General features: G+C 37.4%; 1 protein-coding gene across 5 annotated transcripts in view; it reads left to right on the top strand.

The window, feature by feature from the left end:
* LOC120086959 (midasin) overlaps positions 1-25059 on the top strand; it is a 50986-nt gene that overhangs the window by 14856 nt on the left and 11071 nt on the right. For all 5 annotated transcript variants that reach the window (XM_039043779.1, XM_039043781.1, XM_039043780.1 and 2 more), the window contains 28 exons: positions 3885-4035; positions 4946-5019; positions 11744-11891; positions 12112-12210; positions 12296-12396; positions 12516-12605; positions 12678-12743; positions 12854-13018; positions 13115-13322; positions 13398-14278; positions 14370-15947; positions 16024-16201; positions 16311-16391; positions 16745-16821; positions 16900-17148; positions 17710-17845; positions 18069-18154; positions 18248-18333; positions 20001-20142; positions 20231-20317; positions 20703-20826; positions 21798-21952; positions 23252-23368; positions 23828-23965; positions 24058-24228; positions 24313-24504; positions 24592-24693; positions 24803-25015. In XM_039043779.1, the coding sequence (XP_038899707.1) occupies positions 3885-4035; positions 4946-5019; positions 11744-11891; positions 12112-12210; positions 12296-12396; positions 12516-12605; positions 12678-12743; positions 12854-13018; positions 13115-13322; positions 13398-14278; positions 14370-15947; positions 16024-16201; positions 16311-16391; positions 16745-16821; positions 16900-17148; positions 17710-17845; positions 18069-18154; positions 18248-18333; positions 20001-20142; positions 20231-20317; positions 20703-20826; positions 21798-21952; positions 23252-23368; positions 23828-23965; positions 24058-24228; positions 24313-24504; positions 24592-24693; positions 24803-25015 (5895 nt within the window). The remainder of the gene's footprint in view (positions 1-3884; positions 4036-4945; positions 5020-11743; positions 11892-12111; positions 12211-12295; positions 12397-12515; positions 12606-12677; positions 12744-12853; positions 13019-13114; positions 13323-13397; positions 14279-14369; positions 15948-16023; positions 16202-16310; positions 16392-16744; positions 16822-16899; positions 17149-17709; positions 17846-18068; positions 18155-18247; positions 18334-20000; positions 20143-20230; positions 20318-20702; positions 20827-21797; positions 21953-23251; positions 23369-23827; positions 23966-24057; positions 24229-24312; positions 24505-24591; positions 24694-24802; positions 25016-25059) is intronic.

Here is a 25059-nt window from a genome sequence, read left to right as displayed (position 1 = left end):
GAACATACCAACTAGGAGCAAACACGATTCGTGGGGTCGATTTGATGAGGGTGTCGGCTGTATTGATGCTTCCATGGTTTACTTCCCATAAAAAAGAAATGGAGTATTTTTGGGATATGGCCTCTCCAAATGTTTTTATAGAGGGCAGCGTTTGTATCTATACCACTTGATGCAAGATGATTTGAGAGAGATTTTGTGGTGTACTTGCCGGATTTATCAAGGGTCCATCTCCATGAATCCTTAACCATTTGGCTGTTTGGTGGCACTTGAAGAGTGGATAGGACAAACCATTTGTTAATTTCACTATCATTGAGACTTCTTCTGAGACCAAGGTTCCAAGCTTCATAGCTATTGTGCCAACATTGGGCTATGGTAGCCTCTTTTTTCCTTGAGAGTGCATATAGACTCGGAAAGACATCCTTAAATGCAGTGGTTCCGACCCAAGTGATATTCCAAAAAGAAGTACATTTGCTGTTGCCAACAATGTGACAATGATTATGAATGAGATCAATTTGCCTAGCAAGTAGCAATGCACTTCGATGGGCCTTTTGCCACTCTAAACCGACTGCTTTGTGGTTGGAAAGGCCATATTTAGCGTCAATAAGGCTTCTCCAAAGGGCATCTTCCTCAAAGTGATATTTGCAGATCCACTTGGCCAAAAGATTCTTGTTTCTTTTCTTCAAATCAGTCAAGTTGAGACCCCCTTCTATAGTTGGTAGTTGTACCTTTTGCCAGTTAATTGAGTGGATATCTCTCTTGTCTTTGTTCTCATTCCAAAGGAAATTTCTGTGCATCTTTTCAATCTGTTCAGATGCCTTGGAGGGGGTTTTAAAAAGAGAGAGGTAATATGTAGGGAGGTTGCTCAGTGTGGCTTGTATAAGTGTGAGATGATCACCTTTGGAGATATAATTACCATGCCACCCATTAAGGTGCCTCTCTATCTTTTCAATGAGGGGGGGCTCCCAAAATGGAATAGAGAAGGATTTGTTATTAAGGGGTAAGCCAAGATATGTTGAGGGCCATGTGCCAAACTTGCCATAGAGTGATGCCATAGATGTAATATCTCCCTCTGCAATATTAATGCCTAAAAATTTAGATTTGGCGTGGTTTATACGAAGACCAGATGATTGTTCAAATGACCGAATAATCTCAAACAAATTGGCAAGCTTTTCGGCATCCGGTGAAGAGAACAAGATGGTATCATTAGCAAACTGCAAGTGACTAACTTGAAGGCCAGAGTTTCTAACAATAAAGCATTCAATTCGAGCATCGTCTAACCCCCTGCATACGACTCAGACAGTCAACCACTAACGTAAATAAGAAAGGAGAAAGGAGATCCCCTCGTTTGAGGCCACGAGTGGCTTTAATTTTGCCGCTAGGCTTTCCATCGATGATAATGGAAAAGTTTGCAGATGATAGACAACCCAAAATCCAGCTTCTCCAGGTAGAATTGAATCCTTTGATTTTCATAATCTCATCAAGAAAATCCCAATCTACCATATCGAAGGCCTTTTCAATATCGAGTTTTATCACCACTCCTCTTCTATTAGTGATAGAGTAGAGGTCAATCAGTTCATTTGCAATAAAAAAGGCATCAATGATCTGTCGACCCTCCACAAAGGCAAATTGGGTTGTGGAGATCGTATGCAGGAGGATCTTCTTCAGACGGTCGGAAAGCACTCTGGCAATGACTTTGTATAAGTGGTAAGGCTAATCGACCTATAGTCTCCAACTCCCCTGGCATCAATCTTTTTAGCAATCAAACAAATATGAGTCTTGTTGAGATTGGCGTTGATAATAGACTTCTCAAAAGTCTTGGAACACCCTTTTAATATCATCCTTAAGGATGTTCCATTTCTTTTTAAAGAACTCAGAAGTATAGCCATCTGGTCCATGAGACTTATTGTTCTCAAGTCTGATATAGTATGCCAGATTTTTGCCTCCGTGAAGGGAGCTTCCAAAGATATTGCTTGTTCGGTGGAGATAGGGTCCCAATTGCCAATGTATAGGAGAGATCTAGTCCCCAGTAGTTTGGTATAAAGATCACGGTAGAAATCAAGAAATTTTGTTTCAATGTCATTGTCGTTGGTTAAGCTATGGCCCCGTCTAGACAAAAGCTCAACAATTGTGTTTTTCCTTTTGCGATATGACATGTAACGATGGAATAATTTGCTGTTTTCATCCCCGTCTTTGGCCCATTTGAGCTTGCATTTCTGTCTCCATCTAATGTCTTCCAAAAAAGAAAGATCGGATAATTCATTCGATTGGGTAAGGTTGTGTGATTCTTCAATTTCATCTAATCTATTGTGTCTTTCAAGAGATCATTCTGTTTTGTTTGTGTGTAGCCAAAAGTATCTTATTCCATGCTTTCAAGATTTGCTCGAGACTCATTTGCTTTTGGATAAAACTGTGGCCGGGCCATCCAGACAATAGATTATGATGCCACCAGTTTGAAAGTAAGTTAGCTAAGGAGTGATGCTCCATCCACATATTCTCAAATTTGAAGTAACTAGGACCCTATTTCTGTATGCCCAAACTGAGGAGGGTTGGGAAGTGATTGGAGGTTAACTGATGGAGCCGTTTAACAATATCACTCTTGAATTTGTTAATACACTCTTCGGAGATAAGGAATCGATCAACGAGAGTCATAACCAGGGGAGTTCTGAAATTGGGCCAAGTGTATTTGCCATTAGAAAGAGGGGGGCCAATCAGAACAATCCTCAATAAACTTGTTGAAGAGGTCCATACCCATACTGGTGGTCTTTGGTTTGCTACTAGATTTCTCAAAAGACCACCTTTGTAACATTGAAGTCACCCAAGGATCCAATGATCATTGCATAAAAGAGAAGTCATATAACTCTTCCGAAAACAGACTCTAACGCTGGACTTAGGACCATAAACTCCTGTCAGCCAAAAAGAGAAGCCATCCGTGAGAGTAATCCGAATTGAAAGAGTATAGGTACCTTTGTAAACATCATCAACATGAGCAGATGGATTGTTCCAGATAATGATGATGCCGCCAGCCTTGTTAACCACATCCAAAGATGTCCAAGCAATGTGTCTGGAGCTCCAAATAGTTTTTATAAAGAGGCAGTCAATATCTGACTTTTTGGTCTCCTGTAAAATGACGATGGTAGCATTGGTTTTGTTGAGAAGATCCTTTATCAAAGCTATTTTCTTCCTCGAGCAGAGGCCTCAAACATTCCAAGAAAAATAATCATTTTTGGTTGGGCGACCCTTGCATAACAGGGGCAGAGGATCTCAATTGTAGTCGATAGTGGAATATAGATTTTTTAATTCCCTTTTCAGTCTTGTGGATTTGGGGTTGGATTTCCTGGCCTTTTTGGATGTGGTTGGAATGGCCGTAATACAGAGACCATTTTCCTGCAACCATGGTGCTAGCGTATGAAGACACGGATGTAGCAAAGGAAAACCTGAAGATCGGATTACTTGTCCCTGGTATCTCATGTCAGTTCAAGGACGAATATTCAATAAAAAAATGCTTCAGTTTTTATTTTTATTATTTTTTTTTGTATATTTTTAAATTAAAAAAAAATGTAAATTGCATGTGGAGTTTTTGAAAGGTTTAAAGCGTGACATCTTCCTGAGATGGTCCATTGCTACAGAACAGATCAAATTTCCAAGCTTTGATACCAAAATTGGTATACCGAATAGAGATTTTTATTGAAGAATATATCTGTTTATTTCCTGAAAATATGTCATTCATCTTATTAGTCGGTAGTAGTTGCTAGGTTTAAAGTCCCAATATTCAACTGCCCAACTTGCAAATGACCAACCATCACAACTGATTAATAACTGACCAAGTCCGAAGCTTGGTTTATTTCTTTCAACTGTTGATTAAATTGTTGTCTTTTTTATTACAGTGGTTTAATCACCTTCGGTCAGGGAGAATGATCACAGTGAGAGATCTACTCTCTTGGGTTTCCTTTATTGACTCAACCTCGAGGAATCTAGGGCCTGAATATGCATTCCTTCATGGAGCGTTCCTTATTCTGCTAGATGGTTTAAGTTTAGGTAAATCTTACAGTATTACATCGTTATCTGCTTACTAAATTTCTTGCATTCTTAAATGATATTTTTATGGGATATTTATGCTTATGCTTAGGAGACCCAAATATGACATAAATTATTTTACTCCTATACTTTATAATCATATCTGAACGCTTGCAATTTTGTTGGAGAAACGCAGTAGAAAATCCTAATCAGGGACTAAGCTTGATAGAATAATGGGAATGGAATGGAAAAAGTGGAAGCAAGTAGAGTAAAAATAGAGAATTAAGCAGCATGAAGCCAAGGGAACACATTTTTTTAAGCTAATGATAAACGGGTGAATAACATTATAATGTCAACTGGAACCAATTAGTTTTATACTTGAGCCAAAACACAGAGGTTGAGGCTGGTGTGTTTCAAATTTTAGTGTATTATTTCTTGGATCTTGTCTGTGTTTTCTTGCTTGTAATTACTGTTGTTTCAACTTTTTAACTTGTGTTCTGAACATTTGGTTTCTACCTACTCTTTTGTGGTCTGCCAGGCTTGTCAAATTTTAGAATGTCCTTCCCATCAGGAGTGTGCATAAAAGATTATAAACTGAGATCCATACCCCATTACCTGTTTTTCTTTTAGTAATATCTTTTTTTTTTATAAGAAACACGAATTCCATTATTAAAGAATGGAGCTACAAATGTGTTGGATGGTAATCAAATGTGTTGGATGGAAAACCTTTCCCTCTCCCAAGTTGCTCAGGAATTATAAGAAAAAGGAGCCATATGTTTATTCTTAACCTGTGAATTGCGTTTTAGTCTTGTCCTTTCTTCATATTGGTTGCTTATGGTACTTGTTTATAAGTTATTAGCCATTTGTTTATAGATGTGTGGCTTCTTTTCTTCTTCTTTGATGAAATTCATTTTCTTATATTGATTCTCAGGGACTGGTATGTCAAAAAGAGATGCTGAAGAATTGCGGAAAAGATGCTTTACATTTCTTTTGGAGAAACTAAAGGTTGTCAATCTTCTGTTAACCTCATGTTATATGACTTGGGTATTTTTTCTCTGGGGTTTGGTTGTACTATACCTTCTCTTTTCTTGATAGTTAATTGCTATGAAGCAATAAAATAATTATTTGATAGGAAACAGTATGAACCATATCATTATATCAGTGAAATTCAGTGAGCAGAGCAACATTAAAACAATGATATAGACAAAGCAAAGAAACTCTTACGGGCTGTTTGGGCCTCCAACTTTAAGTTAGAGTGAGCTATTATAATTTATAACCCACTCTAGTTTGGAGCTCCAAATGTAATAGTGGTGTCTACAACTGATTATAACATATAATTACAATCATTCTATTTGAAATCCCCCTTTGATACGGTATTTACTATTTCCTATCTAGACTAAAATAGTCTGCAGCTTAAACACAAATTATTATAATTCAGGCTAAAATAATATGCACCCCAAATAGATTATTATTATTGATGAAAAATAGATTAGGGAAAAGAAAATAGCACATCAAGAATTTACGTGGAAAACCCTAATTAGGGAGAAAAACCATGGGATAAGGGAATTATTATTAGAAACTGATACAATGGAGTACAGTAGACCAACAACTTAAATAGAGAATAGGGAAATCCTAGGGTACAATGAAAAGGACAAAATTGCCCCTAGAGCGCAAAACCCTAATTTCAACACTCCCCTCAAGTTGGGGCGTAGATGTCAACAAGTCCCAACTTGCTCATACACACATCAAACAACTGTTTGGAAAGCCCCTTTGTTAGGACATCTGCAATTTATTGATTGGAGGGAATATAAGGAACACAAATGTTGCCACTATCGAGTCTTTCCTTGATAAAGTGTCGGTCAATCTCCACATGCTTTGTTCTGTCATGTTGAACAGGGTTGTTTGCTATGCTTATGGCTGCTTTATTATCACAGTAGAGTTTCATTGGACTGGTATGCTCTTGATCAAGGTCTTTCATGACTTTTTCAAGCCAGATCTCTTCACAGATTCCCAGACTCATGGCCCTGTATTCTGCCTCAGTACTGCTTCTGGCAACAACACCTTGTTTTTTGCTTCTCCATGTAACAAGATTGCCCCACAAAAAGGTACAATATCCTGATGTTGATTTTTTGTCTACTACAGATCTGCCCAATCAACATCGGTGTAAGCTTCGATACATCATTTTTCATTTTTCCTGAACATCAAGCCTTTCCTTGGAGAAGTTTTCAGATATCTCAAAATGCGCTCTACTGCCCTCATGTGTTCTTCGTATGGTGACTGCATGAACTCACTTACCATACTTACTGCATAAGAGATGTCAGATCTAGTATGAGAAAGATATATTAATTTCCCAACAAGTCGCTGATATCTTTCTTTGCTCACTGGAACACTTTTACTCATATTACTTAACTTTGCATTGGCTTCTATAGGGGTATCAACTGGTTTGCACCCCGTCATACCTGTTTCCTTGAGTAGGTCCAGAGTATACTTCCGTTGGGAAACTGAAATTCCTTCTCTTGATCGAGCTACTTCCATTCCGAGGAAGTACCTTAGTTTTCCAAGGTCCTTGATCTCGAATTCCTCAGCCATCTTTGCCTTCAATCGGTCAATCTTTGAGGTATCATCACCTGAATTAACAATATCATCAATATAAACAATCAAAACTGCGATTATCCCGGATACAGACCTTTTAGTAAATAGAGTATGATCAGAATGACCCTGTTTATATATTTGAGACTTTACAAACATAGTAAATCTGCCAAACCAAGCCCTTGGTGACTGTTTTAGCCCATATAAGGACTTTCTCAATCTGCAAACTCGGTGATCAAATTGTTTCTCAAATCTTGGGGGAGGACTCATATAGACTTCTTCCTCCAGTTCTCCATTGAGAAAAGCATTCTTCACATCAAGCTGGTGAAGGGACCAATCCTTATTAACTGCAATAGAAAAGAGGACCTGAACTGTATTTAGCTTTGCAACGGGCGAAAAGGTCTTTGAATAATCAACCCCAAACGTCTGAGTAAAACCCCTGGTCACTAATCTGGCTTTGCATCTGTCAACAATTCCATCGGGCTTATACTTTATTGTTAACACCCATTTACATCCGACTGCTTTATGACCATTTGGAAGATTGACTTGATCCCACGTATAATTTTTCTCGAGAGCTTTCATTTCTTCCATAACTGCTTCTTTCCATTCAGGACTTTCCAATGTTGTCTGTATACTGTTTGGTATCACCACTGTGTCTAGGCTTGTAGTGAGGGCTTTGAACTCAGGAGATAAATTACTATAGGACAAGTAACTTTGCAACGAATATTTAGTACATGATCTCGTACCTTTCCTTAGGACAATCGGAAGATCAAGGGATTCATCTCTATCTTTATTTTCTTCTGACATACTGCATTCTCCCTCCGGTTCTGTTATTTTCCCACTCTCAACATTTTTTCTAGCGGGAATAAGAGAAGCTTCTTTTCCAGGTTCTACCATGTCCTCAAGAGTCACACACTCATCTGTCTCTGCACCATCATCAACCTCAATCACATCCTTGCTGGCATTATCTTCCCTGCTTTTGCTCTCAACATTTTCAACACAAGCATCAGTGTTATCACATTTATTATCATGATCAAGGATAGGACTACTAGTACCTGGAACCGATTTCTGTTCAAACTCATGAACTGGAGTCGGAGAGATAACAGGTGGCGCTATTTCCTTCCTGAGATTCTTTCTATAGTATGTGATCCAAGGGACTTGTTCAGTTGGGAGGATAGGTGCGTTAGTACTGATACTGACATCAAGGATGAGTTCAGATTCAGGTAAAGCAGAAAGGCTGGGATCCCAATTGGTTTCTTCACTGGAATGCTCCCCCTGAAGAGAACCATTGGGAAAGAATGAATGATCTTTGAAGGTCACATCCATAGAGACAAAGTATTTTCTCAAAGGAGGGTGTAACACTTGTACCCACGCTGATGTAGAGGGTACCCTAAAAAAACACATTTTTGTGCTCGAGGGGTAAACTTGGTACAGTTAGGTCCGTGTGTATGGACGAACACCACACAACCAAAGACACGAAGGAGTATATCAGAAAGAAGTCTAGAGTTTGGGTAAGACTCTTTGAAGAAATCTAATGGAGTTTGGAATTTGAGGACTTGGGATGGCATGCGGTTTATTAGATGGGCTGTTGTCAAGATAACATCACCCCACAAATAAGAGGGAAGAGAGTTTGAACATAAGAGAGCGGCAACTTCGACCAGGTGACAGTATTTCCGTTCGGCCACTCCATTTTGTCGAGGAGTGTACGCATAGGAACTCTGATGGACAACACCTTTGGAGATGAGGAATTGTCGTAAGGTGTTACTAAGGTATTCTTGACCATTATCACTCTTGAGAATAGCGATTTTAGCGTTGAACTGGGTTTCTATGGAATTGTAAAATTGTTGGAAAACTGAAGTGACTTCTGTTTTATCTGTCAGAAGGAAAACTCAGGTTAGACGGGTATGATCGTCAATAAAGGTTACAAACCAACGCTTCCTAGTTATGGTAGTGACTGATGAAGGACCCCAAACATCGCTATGGAATAGAGCAAACGGTTTAGAGGGCTTATAGGGCTGAGAAGAGAAAGAAACACGAGGTTGTTTTTCCTGGACACACACATCACATTTCAATTTAGAAATATTAATATTGCGAAAAAGATGAGGAAACAAATAGTTCATATATTGAAAATTAGGATGGCCAAGACGATAATGCCACAACATATAATCAGTTTCAGAAATGGAAAAATGAGGAGAAAACAAACTAGTCCTATCACATAGCCTAAAGGAAGCTTCTTCAGTAAGGAAATAGAGTCCCCTGTCATGTCGGGCAGTGCCAATCGTCCTCCCCGAGGTCAGATCCTGAAAAACAACATCATCAGGTGAGAAACTAACACGACACTTCAAATCTCTTGTTAGTTTACTAATAGATAACAGATTGTAAGACACTTTTGGCACATGCAACACATCTTGGAGTATTAAGCCGGCAAAGGGTGACACTCGTCCTTTTCCAGCAACATGAGCCAAGGACCCATATGCAATTCTTGATTCTTTCATTTCCAGCACCAGGTTGATAAGATAAAAATTGATCAGAAGAACCAGTGAGGTGATCTGTGGCTCCTGAGTCTAATATCCACGGTTTATTACCAGTTATACTCACAAGACCAAAAGATTGAAAAGTACCTGTATGGGCGATTGCACTTACATCCACTATAGTAGTGTTCTGAGTAGTTTCCTGGTTCTGAGTCTGAGTACCTTCAGTAACAGATTCACCTACGAGAGCTCGACTTGGCTGTCGTTTCTTACCATTAGGCGGTCGACCGTGGAGTTTCCAGCACTGATCTTTAGTGTGCCAGAGATTTTTGCAATGTTCGTACATTGGGGGTGGCTTACTGTTCTGTTTATCTTGTACAGGGCCCTGATGTTTTGAAAGTGGCGGAATCAGTTGGTGTTACAGCTGTACTATTCTTGGCTCTCGACCTATCTTCTTCCAGGCGAACTTCAGAACAGACCTCCATTAGGGACGGTATAGGTCTGGTCCCCAGTATACGATTGCGCACTGTATCAAATTTAGAGTTGAGTCCTACAAGAAAGTCATACACGCGATCCGTTTCTTCAGACTGATAATGTAACACTCCTCCATAAGGACAGTTCCAGATCATCTCACTACACAAATCCAACTCTTGCCACAACAGAGATAGCTTGTTAAAGTAAGCGGTAACGTCCATCGTTCCTTGTTTGCATTCATGGACTTGCTTACGTAGAGTATATAAACGTGAAGCATTTTGTCTCCTGGAGTAGAGTTTTTGGACTGCCTCCCAAATATCACGGGCTGTAGCTGCATACAATAAAGGTTTTCCAACTTGAAGTTCCATACTGCCAATCAAAATTGATCTCAACAAAGAATCCTCTCCTTTCCACATTCGCTCTTGGGGTCACCGATCCTTGGTTTTGGTATTTCACCTGTCAGATATCCAAATTTGTGACGGTCCTCAAGAGCCATTTTAATAGATTGGGATCAAGAGAAGTAATTATCACTATTCAACTTTTCCCCTATAATAATTCCAGAAGAATTGCCTATAGTTCTTTAAGGAGTAAGTAGGGAACGAAGTTACTAGGGTATGGATTTAGATCTGATTGGATCTTGGATTTCGATCCCATGGCTTCCCCAATAGCAGCAAGCTGCTGTTGAAACATCTTGTTCTGTTGTTTAATCTGCAACTGCAACTGGGTAACTTGATCTTGGATTATATTTCCTTGGTCCTGGTGGTATGATGAAGACTCACCCCCTCTAAACTTATCTATAATTGGCGAAAACTGCCCCATTCGGTTGCTCATACCTGGCTGGAAAGTACTCATACCTCTTCCATCTGTCCTTTGGTGCGGCAAAGATTGGGATGAGGCTCTGATCTGAGAGGAGAAGGCCGACGGCACTCCCGAAGGACGGAAACTTGACTGATTGGCATCGGGCATCACAGATTTGGACCAATCGGCGCTGGGTATAGCAGATCGGAGCTTGGGCATTGCGGATCTGGACTAGTCGGCCTTGGATATAGCAGATCGGTGCTCCATAGCGTCAGTCGGCAGCGTTTGGGACCGGTTGGATTGATTTTGCGTGGCTGGTCGCTGGTTGACCTCATTTGCGCGCGTCTAAACCGGACAACTTCCTTCATCTGCGCGCGGCTAGTTCGAAAGGGTAGCAGTCAGACAGAACTCCAGTGGGTTTTTGCGACTGGTGGTTGGGTCTTCGAAGGAGGCGGCTGGCTCGACGGGAATGGCCGACGGTGGGTAGGGCGGCGGCGGCTGGTCTTCACGAAAGTGGGGAAGAAGGGTTTGGAAGTATCTATCAATAGCTTTTTGGATAACAGTGGTTATATCTGGGTTATTGGTTTGGGATTCTCCTGTTGGATTTTCCTCAATGGTGGCTAGAATTTTGTCTCCATGCTCTGATACCATGATGAAAAATAGAGTAGGGAAAAGAAAATAGCACATCAAGAATTTACGTGGAAAATCCTAATTAGGGAGAAAAACCACGGGATAAGGGAATTATTATTAGAAACTGATACAATGGAATACAGTAGATTGACAGTTTAAATAGAGAACAGGGAAACCCTAGGGTACAATGAAAAAGACAAAATTGCCCCTAGAGCGCAAAACCCTAATTTCAACAATTATCAATAATAATCAACTTAGTTCAGCACCCCAAACACTCAGTTAAAAGTTGTAGAAAGTTCCCTTGCAACTTACAGGGGATGGGAAAAAATGTCATTGGACTATAATTGGAGAAAGGAAAAAATGTCGGTAACTTGGTAGCTTCTCGATGAGAAAACAAGGACCATATCCCAATCGTCCTTTGGTATGAGTTCCATTTCTTTTTTGTCAGTCAGTCAGTTAGTTAATTGTTTTTTTCCCTTTTCTTTTTTTTTTTCAAGATGAAGGTCATTTGGAAATTTTCAGAACCTGTGGTAATTTGGGCTATTTGGTTGAAAGGACTTAGCAAGCCTTTGATGACATCTTTTCAACTCGACAATAAAATGAATTAATTTTTGGGTATAGATGGTGTATTCTCATGTGAAGTTGTGTAGTTATTTATTTTTATGAAGTCAGTTGAATTTTGATACTCTTTCGTCTGATGAAAGTTTTCTTCTTCCTTCTTTGAGAGTTTTTTTCTCAGCTTTAATAATTGGATTTTGATGCTACAGTTGGATAACACTATGCTTGAATGCTCAAAATTTGCGAGACTTCAAAGTTATGGCTGGGGAGAGCTTAGAACAGCTACAGATCTTTCAAACACTGATTATATGCAAGACAGCAACCTCTTTGGTATTGATCCATTCTTTATTGAGAAAGGTATACATTCTACCATGTTCGTAATGATGGGAATGATGCCGAAATCTCATTTTCATCTCTTTTCTAACTTGATCTAGCATAATTAACTTTTCGTTCATCTGCTATTTCTCTTGCTTGTTTTCCTTCATATTGGTAGTATAGTTGCCATCAGTTCTTTTTATATAGTGTAGAAATATCCATTTTCCGTATTGTAGTTGAGCAATAGTGGCTTCATTTGTAGGCTGTCTGCCTTGTGACACTGGTAAATATGAGTTCTTGGCACCAACAACGTACAAAAATGCATTAAGGGTACTGCGGGCTATGCAGCTTTCAAAGCCTGGTTTGTCCGAGTAAACTTGCGTCTTAATTTCATCTTTTATGAGATTCTCATACTCAAGCATGCTGAATGGAATTGTACTTTTCAGTTTTACTAGAGGGTAGTCCAGGTGTTGGAAAAACAAGTTTGATTGTGGCCTTGGGACAATTTTCTGGACATAGGGTTGTACGCATAAATTTGTCTGAGCAGGTAATGATTTTCCACATACCTATCTTAGCTCATTTTTTGTCTGACTATCATTTGACGTATACCTAATTAATGCTCTATCTTGCTATCGTCGCCTGCCATTCATCATATTTGTGACACAGACTGATATGATGGATTTGCTGGGGTCTGACTTACCAGTGGAAAGTGATGAGGGAATAAAATTTGCATGGTCTGATGGAATCTTGTTGCAGGTTAGAGTCCCTTGTATTGAAATAACAATGTCATGAAGTTTAGTATATAACATTTTCGCCATCTTTCTGCAGGCTCTGAAGGAAGGCTGTTGGGTTCTGCTAGATGAACTGAATCTTGCTCCACAATCTGTTTTAGAGGCAGGGTTTGAGGATCTCATAATTTCTCTTTATCTCTTACTGTTAATTTGTTATGCAGTTGACCTTCTTCCTCTTATTAGAGATGTAAAGGAATGTAATTTTCTTTTCAGGGATTGAATGCCATATTAGACCATCGAGCTGAGGTGTTCATACCTGAGTTGGCACTTACGTTTAAATGTCCACCATCCTTTAGAGTTTTTGCATGTCAGAATCCTACGTATCAAGGAGGTGGAAGGAAAGGTCTTCCTAAGTCATTCCTCAATCGGTTTACTAAGGTATATTTTTTGCTGCATAGACTCGACTGATTTGAACTATTTACTCCTTATCTTGATATAAATAGGCTGGGAACTGAGTTTTTAATTTGATTTCAGGTTTATTTGGATGAGTTGGTTGAAGATGACTACCTCTTCATTTGTAGCTCACTTTATGAATCAATCCCTAAGCCTTTGCTATCAAAATTGATATTGTTTAATAAAAAGTTGCATGAGGAAGTTATGCTGCATAAAAAATTTGCTCAGGATGGGTCACCTTGGGAATTTAATCTTCGGGATGTTCTTCGATCTTGTCAGATTATTGAAGGTTTGATCTCCTCTTTGGTTGGACTTGTTTGGTTCCTTTGCATAGATCCGTGCTTATTTTTAAAATTTTTTTAAGGTGCACCCGAAAGATTAAGAAATTACTGCTTCCTCAACATTGTCTATGTTCAGCGGATGCGAACAGCTGGTGATCGCAGGGCAGTACTGCAGCTTTATGAGCAAGTATTTGGTGCAAAATATTTTATAAATCCCTATCCACGAGTTCAACTTAATTCTCGGTTTTTAATTGTGGGGAATATTGCCATTGAAAGGAATAGCATTCAAGCATGTAACGTAGCAAGTAGCCAGCTTAAGATTTTGCCAGGAATTCGTCAAAGCTTAGAAGCTGTTGCACATTGCATTCAACATCAGTGGATGTGCATTTTGGTTGGCCCATCTTCATCTGGCAAAACATCTCTCATTAGGTTGCTTGCTCAGCTCACAGGCAATGTACTAAATGAGTTGAATCTTTCGTCCACAACTGACATATCAGAATTGCTTGGGTGCTTTGAGCAGTATGATGCCATTCGGAATTTCCATCATGTTATTGATCAAGTTGGCTATTATGTCAACAAATATTGTAGTGTGCAAATAAGACATTCTATGAAACAGTTTGATAGGGATGGAAACAGTATAATGACTAAATGGCTATCTTTTTCATCAAAAATTAGCTTCCAGTTGCCAACAAGTTCTGTTTGTGTGTATGCAAAGAATTGGAACAGAATTGTGAATTCTCTTGGTTTGCTAGTTGATATCATTAAACAGCTTATGTCATACCTGCAAGAGGTGCCAGCCAACAAAGAACTTGAAAGTTGCTTGAAGACAGTTTTAAAGTTGGTAGAGAGTAATCAGAGACAGCCATTCTCAGCAAAGTTTGAATGGGTGACCGGAATACTAGTCAAAGCTATTGAGCGCGGTGAATGGATCATTCTTAAGAATGCAAATTCTTGTAACCCCACCGTAAGTGAGAGCTATCATCAACCTTTTTATTTCATTTATTATGATAAATTGCACTAACTGCCTTTTAATTAACTTTTTCTTTGTACCTTAGGTACTTGATAGAATCAATTCATTGGTGGAGTCATGTGGTTCAATTACTATCAATGAATGTGGGACCATCGATGGGGAACCAGTGGTCCTGCATCCACATGCTAATTTTCGAATATTCCTTACCGTTAATCCAATTCATGGTGAGGTTTCTCGTGCAATGAGAAATAGGGGAGTGGAAATATTCATGTTACAGCCTCATTGGCTGCAAGATGAAGCTCAGTGTGGTAAAAAAGACATACTGAATGACACTCGGAGGTTTCTTGCTTTATCTGGTATTCCTGGTGCGAAATTGGTTGAATCTATGGCAAATTCACATGTCTATGCAAGGGAAGAAGGTTGTCACCTTAATGTTCGCTTAACGCACATTGAACTTGCACGCTGGGTGCAGTTGTTCCAGCAACTCATCATGAATGGCTGTAAGCCATGGTGGAGCCTTCATGTCAGTTGGGAGCATACCTATCTTTCTTCTTTTGGTGAGTCCGAGGGGATGCATATTGTCCAAAATGCAAAACGTCTATATTTGTCTGATGCTTGCCTCTCTGAATCTGATGCGTCAATTGCATCACTGTGTTTGCCTGGAGGATGGCCAAGGCCTATAACATTGATAGATTATGTCTGGCACTCAAAAGAAGCTTGTGTAAAGCAGAATTGTATGTATGTGGAGTTTCTGGGAGCTCAATGCGCATTGCGTGAACTTGGAATTGCTAAGGGTTATTCTCTTGACTTTAACCTGTCTGCCGGTGGATATGCACAGAGATATTTAGTGGATTGGAAGAAGTTACATAAACTGTTGTTTTCGAAGGCTTCAAACAGTATGTTATTGTACTCTCAAGTCAAAAACGAATTCAACTTGAAATTAGATAATAACAAGTTATTTTTTGCTGCCAACTGGGCTATCGAGCAAGCTTCCGAAATGGATATTGAGCTCTATATCATCTGGTTTAGTTGGTTTAGCTCTATATTGCAGCCGTTCTGCCAATTTTTCAATTTTTATTTGACGTCAATCAAACAGGTTATAGAGCATCCATTGTGGAATTTTATTTGTCACCTTCGCCGGAAGATCAAGTCTCTTATTGGAATAGATTTTGATGTGCATCCAATTCCAATTTTATCATCTGAGTTTGTTGCTATGATGGGTGAAGATGACAAGAGTGATGAATTAAATGCATCAGAAGGCATGTTAGAATTGCCAAAAGATGAACTTCAGTTGTCCTGCACATCTTTACGTAATGCTATTAAGTGCATTGGTCGTTTAATGCTTACATATCAACAGTGGAACGCTGAAAGCAGGCATGAGCTAAGCAGTGAAATTCGAGGGTTCTTACCAGTTTTGAAATCTCTGCGAGCACTAGAGCAGGAAATCTTTTTTAAACTCATAGATCCATCTTATAAGCTTATTGAGTCTACTTCTTTTGACATGCTTATCGAGTCTTACAGCACTCTTCTTGATGATCACATATTGCTCTGGGATGGTCTTGTCTCTTTGAATTTTGAGCTGCTACAAGTTTCTGGACGATTTTTGATAAAAGATATCCTCCGATTCAGGGATTTCTTTGCAGATGCTGTTGAAGTCATACTGGTAAGCTGGTAATGAATTGGAAAGATTGTGAGCATATTAATATTCTTCTTTTGCTAATGGATTTTCTTATTTATAGAGGGAGACTAAGAAACTTGAAAAGACTTCATGGTCCTTTCACTCAGAAAAGTCCTTACTATGGATTCATGGTGGTCACCCAACCTTACCTTCTTCCGCTGATCTGTATCATAAGCAACAGCAGCTTTGTAGGCTATGTGAATCTCTATGGCAAATAAAGCTAAAATTACACGATCGGGGTAAGGGACTTTGATATCTTGATCCTCCATCCTGTTAAGTTATGTTTATTTGCAGTTTTCTATATTCTTTATAAGGACAAGAATAAGCTGAATTCATTTTGTTTTGCAGTCCCTGCTGTAGCAGGGAAGGATCTTTTAATTGAAGTTTTCACATCATCCAATCCTGAGCTTCGCTGCCTTGCAATGGAAGGTAGTATTTTTTTAATATTTCCTTGGGACGTTATTTTATCGGCAAAAACAGAGGGGTACATGTAAAAAGAGTGCCTGTGTACATGTGCTCACTCACGTGTATGTATTTAGAACTGGGTCGTACCTTTTTCTTATTTCTTCTTTTCCCCATGAAAACTAAAGGAAGATGATATGCCTAGTTCTTTCGAATAGTTGAAAGTACATATTAGTATTTTTATGCAAAATTTTGGACTATGTAAAATATCTTCATGATGTTTCTTCACTATAAAATTTAGTAGTTCTTGTTTTTGGAGATTGCAGCTACTGCTGGCTTAACTAATGAAGTGGACATTTTCTTCCTTTATGATCTTGTAGGCCTTTCCATGTCTTCTTGTATACTTGGTAAATCTGATGAAGATGATGTCGCTCAAAATTTGCAGGACATTTATCAGGTTTAGTATCACCTTTTTTCTTCTTGTACGAATTAATTTTTTCATTAACTGAAAGGAAATCAATTTTGTTTATAATAGATGCTCTTGGTAAGGTTCAAACATGAGAAAAACAACGCTAAGGCAATTCTGGAATCAAAGGACCGTCCTATTCAGGAAGAAATGACATTTATCTGTCGTCCTTCTGGCTATGATATATTTAAAAAGGCAGATCCTAATGTTTGGTTGGACACTCTTCCTATAAATGATGGTACCAGTTTTTTCCTAGATATGTTGTTGCTGCAGGAGCTTTCATCAATTCTTTTGCTTGACCGGGGAAGCCTGAAGCAAGTATGTCTAACATCCTTACGCTTCATTCTCCTGAAACTTATCTTGCTTCATAATATGTACACAATCAGCTAGGCAATAATCAATTTCTGTGATCACAAACTCCCTATAGTCCGCTTTTCCTTGATTATATATATGTTTTAATTTTGATTAATAAGAAACAACATTTATCTAACGAAAAAGTACTTATATAATCTTTTTAGTGCTGATTTTTTTTTTTCTTTCATCTATCAATGAAAAATTATAGTTATGTATCTTGTTAGAAAAATAATTCTTTTGATTTTTTTTAAGGCTCTGTAAATTATAAAACTTCAATCAGGGCTGAAACAAACTATTTTCCATTTTGGATATTGGTATTTCTGCAAATGGATGTTAGGGTTATTTTATTTTTGTTTTTCCCTCTTTTTTCATGTGTTGCGATTTATAACCTTCAATCCCCCTTGTAATGCTTGGGGTTCCATATTAATGAATTGTTTCTTTTACAAAAAAAGAAAAAAAAAAGCTTCAATCCCAAGTTTTGGTTGTAAACGCTTTGATTATGATATTTCTTTGCTTCGATGGTAGGCACTATGCGGCCTGTCCAACCTCATGAAAGAGACTTTACAATTTTCATTGAAATTCTCCTCAAGACCTCCCCAGACGTTTATTGCTCATCAAAATATGCTATGGACACTGGATGAGTGTGATTCTATGGATACAGGTTTTGTACAATAATTATATTGTAGTTCTTTCACCTTTATGTTATAGTTATTCCATTCTCGGTAGTAGATGGACATTTGAAGATTACCTTTATTTGTATGGGGATTAGATTGGATTTTAATTGGAGGATTTTTTCTCGAATTGAAACTCACCTATCATGCAAGCATTCTTCTAGCACATATATGGTTCCATTACTCATAAAATTGATCTGCCTTGCTTTTCAGTGCGTGCAAAGGCAGCTGGTTTTTTTCTTGAGATGTGGTTTAGATGGCATCAGTCTCTGTGGATTCATTGCCCTGATTTTGTCAAGGTAGGTTTACTTTCTTAGACTGATTATCAATATGTATCTTTGGTTTATAATTAGGTGCCCTTTTTTTTTTTTTTATGATTTTCTTGTGTGCAGAACTTCACAAAGGCTGTTGATTACAAAACTCCAGTTCCTCATGTACTTGTTCAGCCTGTGATTTCAGCAACAGTTTCACAGATCTTGTAAGATTATTATTATTGTTATTTATTTAGATAGCAATGAAATTAAACGGGTGTTTTCTGTCCGGAGATATGATATTTGACCTAGTATGCAAAAGGGGAAAATTGCTTGAGAGTTGTGGTTTATGTTTCTTGTGGATGCCTACTAATCTGTGATTAATTTTTATGAAATCTAGGGATGTGAGACTTTCAAGGGTATTCTTCTAAGAAGCTTATGAGAAGGGTCCCCTAAAGATTTACACTAGAATCATCGTTTGTATACCCTTTAAAAGAGTCTCTTTTGTATATCATTAGATGTTTCATTCATCTATGAAATTGTTTCTTATCCAAAAAAAAAAAAGAGATTTACACTAGAAGCATTAGGGGTGTGGAATTTTTTTTTTTTTTTTTTTTTTTTTTTTTTTTTTTTTTAATGAGAAACAAGAGATACTATTAAGATGGTACAAACCTCAACAAAACAACCAAGACCACGGGGATAAGGCATTTCTTGCCTAAAGGAAGTATTACAAAAACACCTTCCAATCAAGGTTAATTAATTACAAACAACCCTATGTTGAGCACTCCAACTAGAGGCTGTAAGCTGCACAAGCTCACAAAAAGAACAAAGAGAAGAGGGCTAATCGACCAACACGCTTTTTTCTTTCAAGACTTCTATAATTATTTTTTAGGCTTTGTTTTTTGGATTGGAGCTTCTTCTTGTACTTTAGTCTTGGCTCTCTTGTATTCTCTCGTTAAGGGAATGAAAGTTCAATTTCTTGAGATAAAAAAAGAAAACAAAGAGGCAGATGAAAAGGAGGGCCTTCTGTTATTATTAACCAAAAGATATCGTAGTTCTTGAAATCTTTTCTTGCTCGATATTTCTTCCAAATTTGCAGCTGTAATTACCAATAAATTCAATTCTCTTTCAAAAAAATTTACCCTGACTTCTGTAAAATGTATTTGCTATTATTCCTAGATGCCAAGAACAATATATGGTTCAAAACAGCATTTAATAGCTAAAGAAAAATGTAAAGTTTATTCGATTTAAGACAAGCCTCCCGATGCTAAATCACCTTTATTTTCTTAGGACCTTTTAGGCCTCCGAAGCATTGGTTGTAGTTGTCAACATGTTTCACCTTTGGACTGAGAATCATGCAAGTTTTTCATTTCAGATACTGAATTATGGGAAATTTTGTTGGGCTGATTAACCTATGAGGGACGACATGGCATGAGTAGGCATGTTTTCTTATGCTGCACTTTGGTGTCAGGTTTTCCTTTTGGAGTGTACATTACTTTTGGTAACTGGCTATGAGAAATTATGTTATGAGCTGGATGGAGAAAAAGGAAATTCAAGTATCTGTGATGAGGATTTCCTTTCATGGTAATGTAGGTGATTAGGGGAGGGGGGTTGATAGCTAGAAGCGTGCCTCAAATAAAGTGCTTCAGATATGGTTACGGCTAGTGATGAGTTATATATGAAGTCATTTCTTTTGGAGCTTCAGATATGGTTATGGCTAGTGTCTGTGATGAGGATTTCTTTTTCATTGCTCGAGAGTTGTGGTTTATGTGTGTGTGTGTGTGTGTTTATTTGTTTGTTTATTTTTTTTTGATGTAATAGATTCATAACAGTGGTTCACATTTGAAGGTGGGTATTTTGCAGAGTGTATTACTCATATTTTCTCTCCATTCAGGTGGCATCCTACTGCTATCAGAGACTTTTTTGCTAAGCGTTTGAAGATACAAATAGCAGCTTGTTATCTTTGGCACAGACCACTAGGGGAAGTAGATGCATACTCTTCTCTTTTATCAGCTGCTTGTAATCTTTTCCAGCAGGTAGGTTTACATTTTTGTTCTGGAGATCCTATGTATCATGTATGGAAGTCAAAGTTTAAATTGACTCCTGCTTTATGTGTGCTTGCAGATTATTTACTCTCATGAAAAGTCTTTTGATGCGGACCTGTTTGTTGAGATAAAGTCCCTTGGATTATTTTACAATGACAAAACTACGGTATGCTCCTTGAAAGTAATTGACTTATGCACCTTACAAAATTTTCCATTCATACCATGCTCATGGATATTCTTATTGTTTGGTGTCTCACGGGATGTTCTCTCACTGTAAGTTGTAACCTAGAAGTCGAGAAGGCGATGCGTACTATATAGAGTGTTTAAATGATGTGAAACAAGTAGATTAAATATGGAACAAGAATATTCAAAAGAAAGGACAAGTAGGATCAATTTAAACCTCAGGGTAGGGAGATACCTTGCATTTAGTTGAGTCAGATACATTATTGTTCAATTTAAACAGTGTTCATGTAAAATGGTTGCTTGCTTTCTAGGTTTTACAAATATGATCCATCATTTTTCCTAAAAACCTTAACTTACTTTTTTAACAGGAAGAAAACATCGGGTTGTTTTGCTCCCTTGTTGCGAAGTCAGGCCAACAAAGATTGAAAAACTCTGTGCATTTGTTCATTGAACCGCTGCTTAAAGATCTATTTGCTCATGATGTGACAACAGGTAAGCAAATAACGGTATCACTTTGTGTCAACTACTTTAACTTAAGAAATGCATCTATCGTTAAGAAGCATATTTGAAGGCTGACTAGATACCCAACCCAAGTCTAGAGCAAAGGAGGTCAAAAGGTTATCCACTTAATTCGTCATAAACAAAGGGGTTTAGTGAAATTCGAATTTGAGAAGATTCAATTATTCTCTAAAAGCACAATATCCCTTCTGAAAAGATTTTCTATCATATAAAGTAAAGTTTCTAATTCACAGAAGAGGGGAAAGGTAAGGTTGATCGCCAAGATCCTAGATTCTTGGGGCATGGGCCCAACAATTATACGGAATCAGAAGACGTAAATGCAAATAGGGGTCAGCCACAAGTTACTGAAAGCCCCGGTGTTTTGGAATCTAGTGAAACAACAATGAACAGAAGAGGAATCCTACTTCAGCCCAACTGCTTCATATAAAATAATTGATGAAGCTCATGGAGGAATATCATCTCTGCATTCTCTCATTACCTTGCATTTGGATGAACTAGTTATTGTAGATTTGTATGTAAAATAGTTGCATTTTAATTATTTTTAGATGTTCTTTCCTTTTATAATTAGTTTCCTTGTTATAATTAGTTTCCTTGTTATAATTTCTCATATTATATTAATCCATTATTGGGTCAATTTTGAAGAATAAGAGAAATTATTATTTCTTCAAAAATAGCAATTATGTAAAATTATTATTTCTTCAAAAATAGCAATTATGTAAAATTATTATTTCTTCAAAAATAGCAATTATGTATATGGGATTTATATGGCCACTGCATAAGTTTCTAGCATAATATTTCACCTTTATCTTATTTTTAATATGGTTAACCTTACTGCAGATTAGTGACTATTAGTTTGTTGACTGGAGATCCCTTTGATGACACAATTGCTTAATTTTAGCTTTCTCCATTGTGTTTTCTTACAATTTTTCTGTTCCTTTTTCAAGATCTGCATCATAAACTTGGTCGTGTGTGGTTAAGACTTGGAGGATTGCGATTGTATCTGTTGCTCAGTTGCTCTCTTTTGGATCCCACCATCAAATATTATTACAAATATTCACAATTAATGGAAAAGAAATCTTCGCTTCAAGTTGAAACTGAGGTATTATTTCATGCTGTTATATATATATATATATATTTTAAATTTTAATTCTGTTTTTAAAGATAATGCATCTTTTGTATTTTACATGTTTTCTTTCTCCTTTTATTAGAAACATCAATAGACTGACCAATCTAGATTGATAGATGGGTAGTGAAATTTCAAAGAAGTTTGTGTTGGCTACTCCAATTGGAAGCCGTAAATTGTACAAGATCACAAAAGTAATAAAAAGAATTACACTTATCTGAAAAGATTCTGGCATTCCTTTCCTTCGACGCTAACCACAAAATTGTCTTCAGCACATTGATCCAAATCACGATGGCTTTGTCTTTCAACCCACTTCTACTTTGGGTCTCAACCATCCACACCTTAACAGACCAAGGTATACACCAGTTCAAATTAAACATGCTGCCAAAATGCACCCATACCCTTCTACTGAAATTACAGTGAAGAAACAAGTGGTTCAAAGTTTCTTCAGTTTTCTTGCACAAAATGCACTTGTTTTGGAGAAAGAGCAAAATTAGGATATCTTCCTTTTTAATGCTTTCATTCGCCGTGATCGATAAGAACTTTACTTTTTCGAGGACTGTTTCCTTCCAAATAGAAGTACAACTAGTATCGTCAAGGATCCTTCTTTTCTTGTACAAATCCATAGAGGCAGTTTTACCAGTGTACTTGCCACCTAACTGCAATCTTCACACCACCAACAGCACCCAATCCTCAGCAAGAGACAGGTTACAATGTCCGGAACAGCACTAAAGTTGCCCTATGCATCCAATTTCCCTTTCAAAACAATCTCTTCTCAATTTTTTTTTTTGTCGAAACAAATCTTCTCTTGGGTTGAATGGAAGAAGATATTTGTATTCCAATAATTTTAGTGAAAAAATACATAATCTTCTTATATAGGAGAAAGGCTTGATACATAGAAGGAAATAATCATAAAATAAAATCATTTATGATTTTACAACCAACACTTTCAAATCTTATTAAACAAGCCATGGTGAACATAAAGACACCATCTCAGTCTTTAAATCCACAGCTCACACACCTTGCTGTCTTTTCGTAAAGACATTCTAAACCATGTCATCATTGGCTGGCAATTAATTTTGAAAATGCAATCTTCCTTTATGCTTTTGTAATATGAACAAAATCAATAATTGTTTGCGACTGTTTGAGGTTTTGTATTGAGTGCAACTGCTTCCCTCAGGCTCACTTGTGTTAACTCTTGTTAGTCTCTACTTGAAGCAAACCTTCTATTTTTCTTAAATGATAAGTCGAGGCAACTACACAATGTTGTTGTAGGTGAGGCAAGAGTGCGAACTTTTGGCAGGATTGTTTTCCATCATGGGAGAAGCTGATAAGGAAAGAAAACAGACCTTTGAAAATCTTGAACTGGAGTGCTCTAAATTGCAGAAAAAGGTTTTTCTTTTTCTTTTTTCTTTTTTTGTCAATTTGATGTACCTGATGTTCAATGAAGTAGATAATATTTTGCTTTACCGTCTATATGCTGGAGATGCCATCTCACTATCTGACGGTTTTGATTGTAGAAACTACTTCCCATTATATAGTGCCGTTAAATTAGTTGTAATGCATTATTGTGTAAATTAAATACAATCTCATTTAAATGTATAATTTCAACTTTGGGTGTTTATGGGGTTTGTATTCCTTTATTTCGTCCATCAATAGTATTGTTTCTCTTCTAAAAAAATCTCATCTAAAAATTAAAAGTTAGATAAGTATATCTAATACTAAACTGTAGGAAAACATTATTTTACCATGTGTTGGAAGCTAAGTTGTCGATACTCTTTTATAGCAGTTTAGAGATGGATAAAATCTTAACTTTTGATTTGTCATTGTGATGAATTTTTGTTGGTTCAGGTTGTTTTCCGTGTGGAACCTGGGAAGTTTAAGAAGTTGAAACATGAGTGTGAAGAGTTTTTTGAGTTTGTTGATATTTTGTTGACAAATATAGAAGCAACAGACTCACACCAAATTGCTAGACTATGCAACTGGGAGGTATTGTTGCATCTCTCTAGTTGATTTTTTTTTCTCTGACAATATTATTGATTATTTTGGCATATTTTACATTACATTGTTTTATTTCATAGGAGGTGGCTACTTGCTTTATTGATCGATTATCGGATGAATACACTGGATATCTTGATATTATTCAACCCATTCAGCTTGCAGTTTATGAAATGAAATTAGGCTTGTCCCTTGTCTTATCAAGCTTGTATTTTACTGGTGTAGTTGAGCCGTATAATGGGAAGCAAGTTATGGTATTCTATTTCAGCTTTTACTTTTATTTTTCCCTTCCTATTAGATTTCATAAGTTCAAATACTTATCCTGAAAATTGTGCCAGAAATCAATTTATTCCTTTATGAGATTCCCACGAGGGCCTCCTTCCAATCAGATGTCTGTTGGTTTAAACAATGGACTGGCTGGGTTTTCTTTCCACGATCTTAGTGCTGATACAGATTGTTTCTACGCAATGGACGTTGGTTTGCTGGAAAAGTTGGTTATTAGTTCGAAAGAAACTGTAGATAATGATGCGGTCTGTATTTTCTATCTCATTTAAAAAGATATTAATAATTAATTTCTGTTCTTTGTTTATTCTCGACATCATCCGTTCTGATTACAGGCCTGCATTATGCAACTTAAAAGTTCTCTACAATACAATATTTTGGTTCGTGCTTCACATGTTGTTGCTGATTCTGGTCTGATGGATACTTCATCTTTTCTGGTGAAGCTTCTTGCAATGTTTTACTTCAGAATTGTAAAGGTTTATAACTATAAGTACATCATATAAGTCTCGATTTTTAACAATCTTTTTTATGGTATGTACTGCTCAGCTATTGGATAAAATTTTCAATGGATTTGCCAATCTCTGGATGAGTATGAAAGTTCAGTTAACAACTAAAGAAGATGTTAACTCTCAATTATACAAGTTTAAGCCCCGTATGTTCAAGATTGAAAAGGTTATTGAAGCTGATGTTGACAAATCATTAGACAACGAAAATTCTTCGGAAATGGAGTTACTCTCTGAAGATGAGGCCACTGAGATGGTACCACCCCCCTGCAGATTCATAAGCAATTATTTAACGCATCT

This window comes from Benincasa hispida, chromosome 9, assembly GCF_009727055.1.
Source record: "Benincasa hispida cultivar B227 chromosome 9, ASM972705v1, whole genome shotgun sequence".
NCBI lineage: Eukaryota > Viridiplantae > Streptophyta > Magnoliopsida > Cucurbitales > Cucurbitaceae > Benincasa > Benincasa hispida.
Note: the sequence above shows the minus strand (reverse complement) of the source record. Positions and strands in the feature narration are given on the sequence as shown.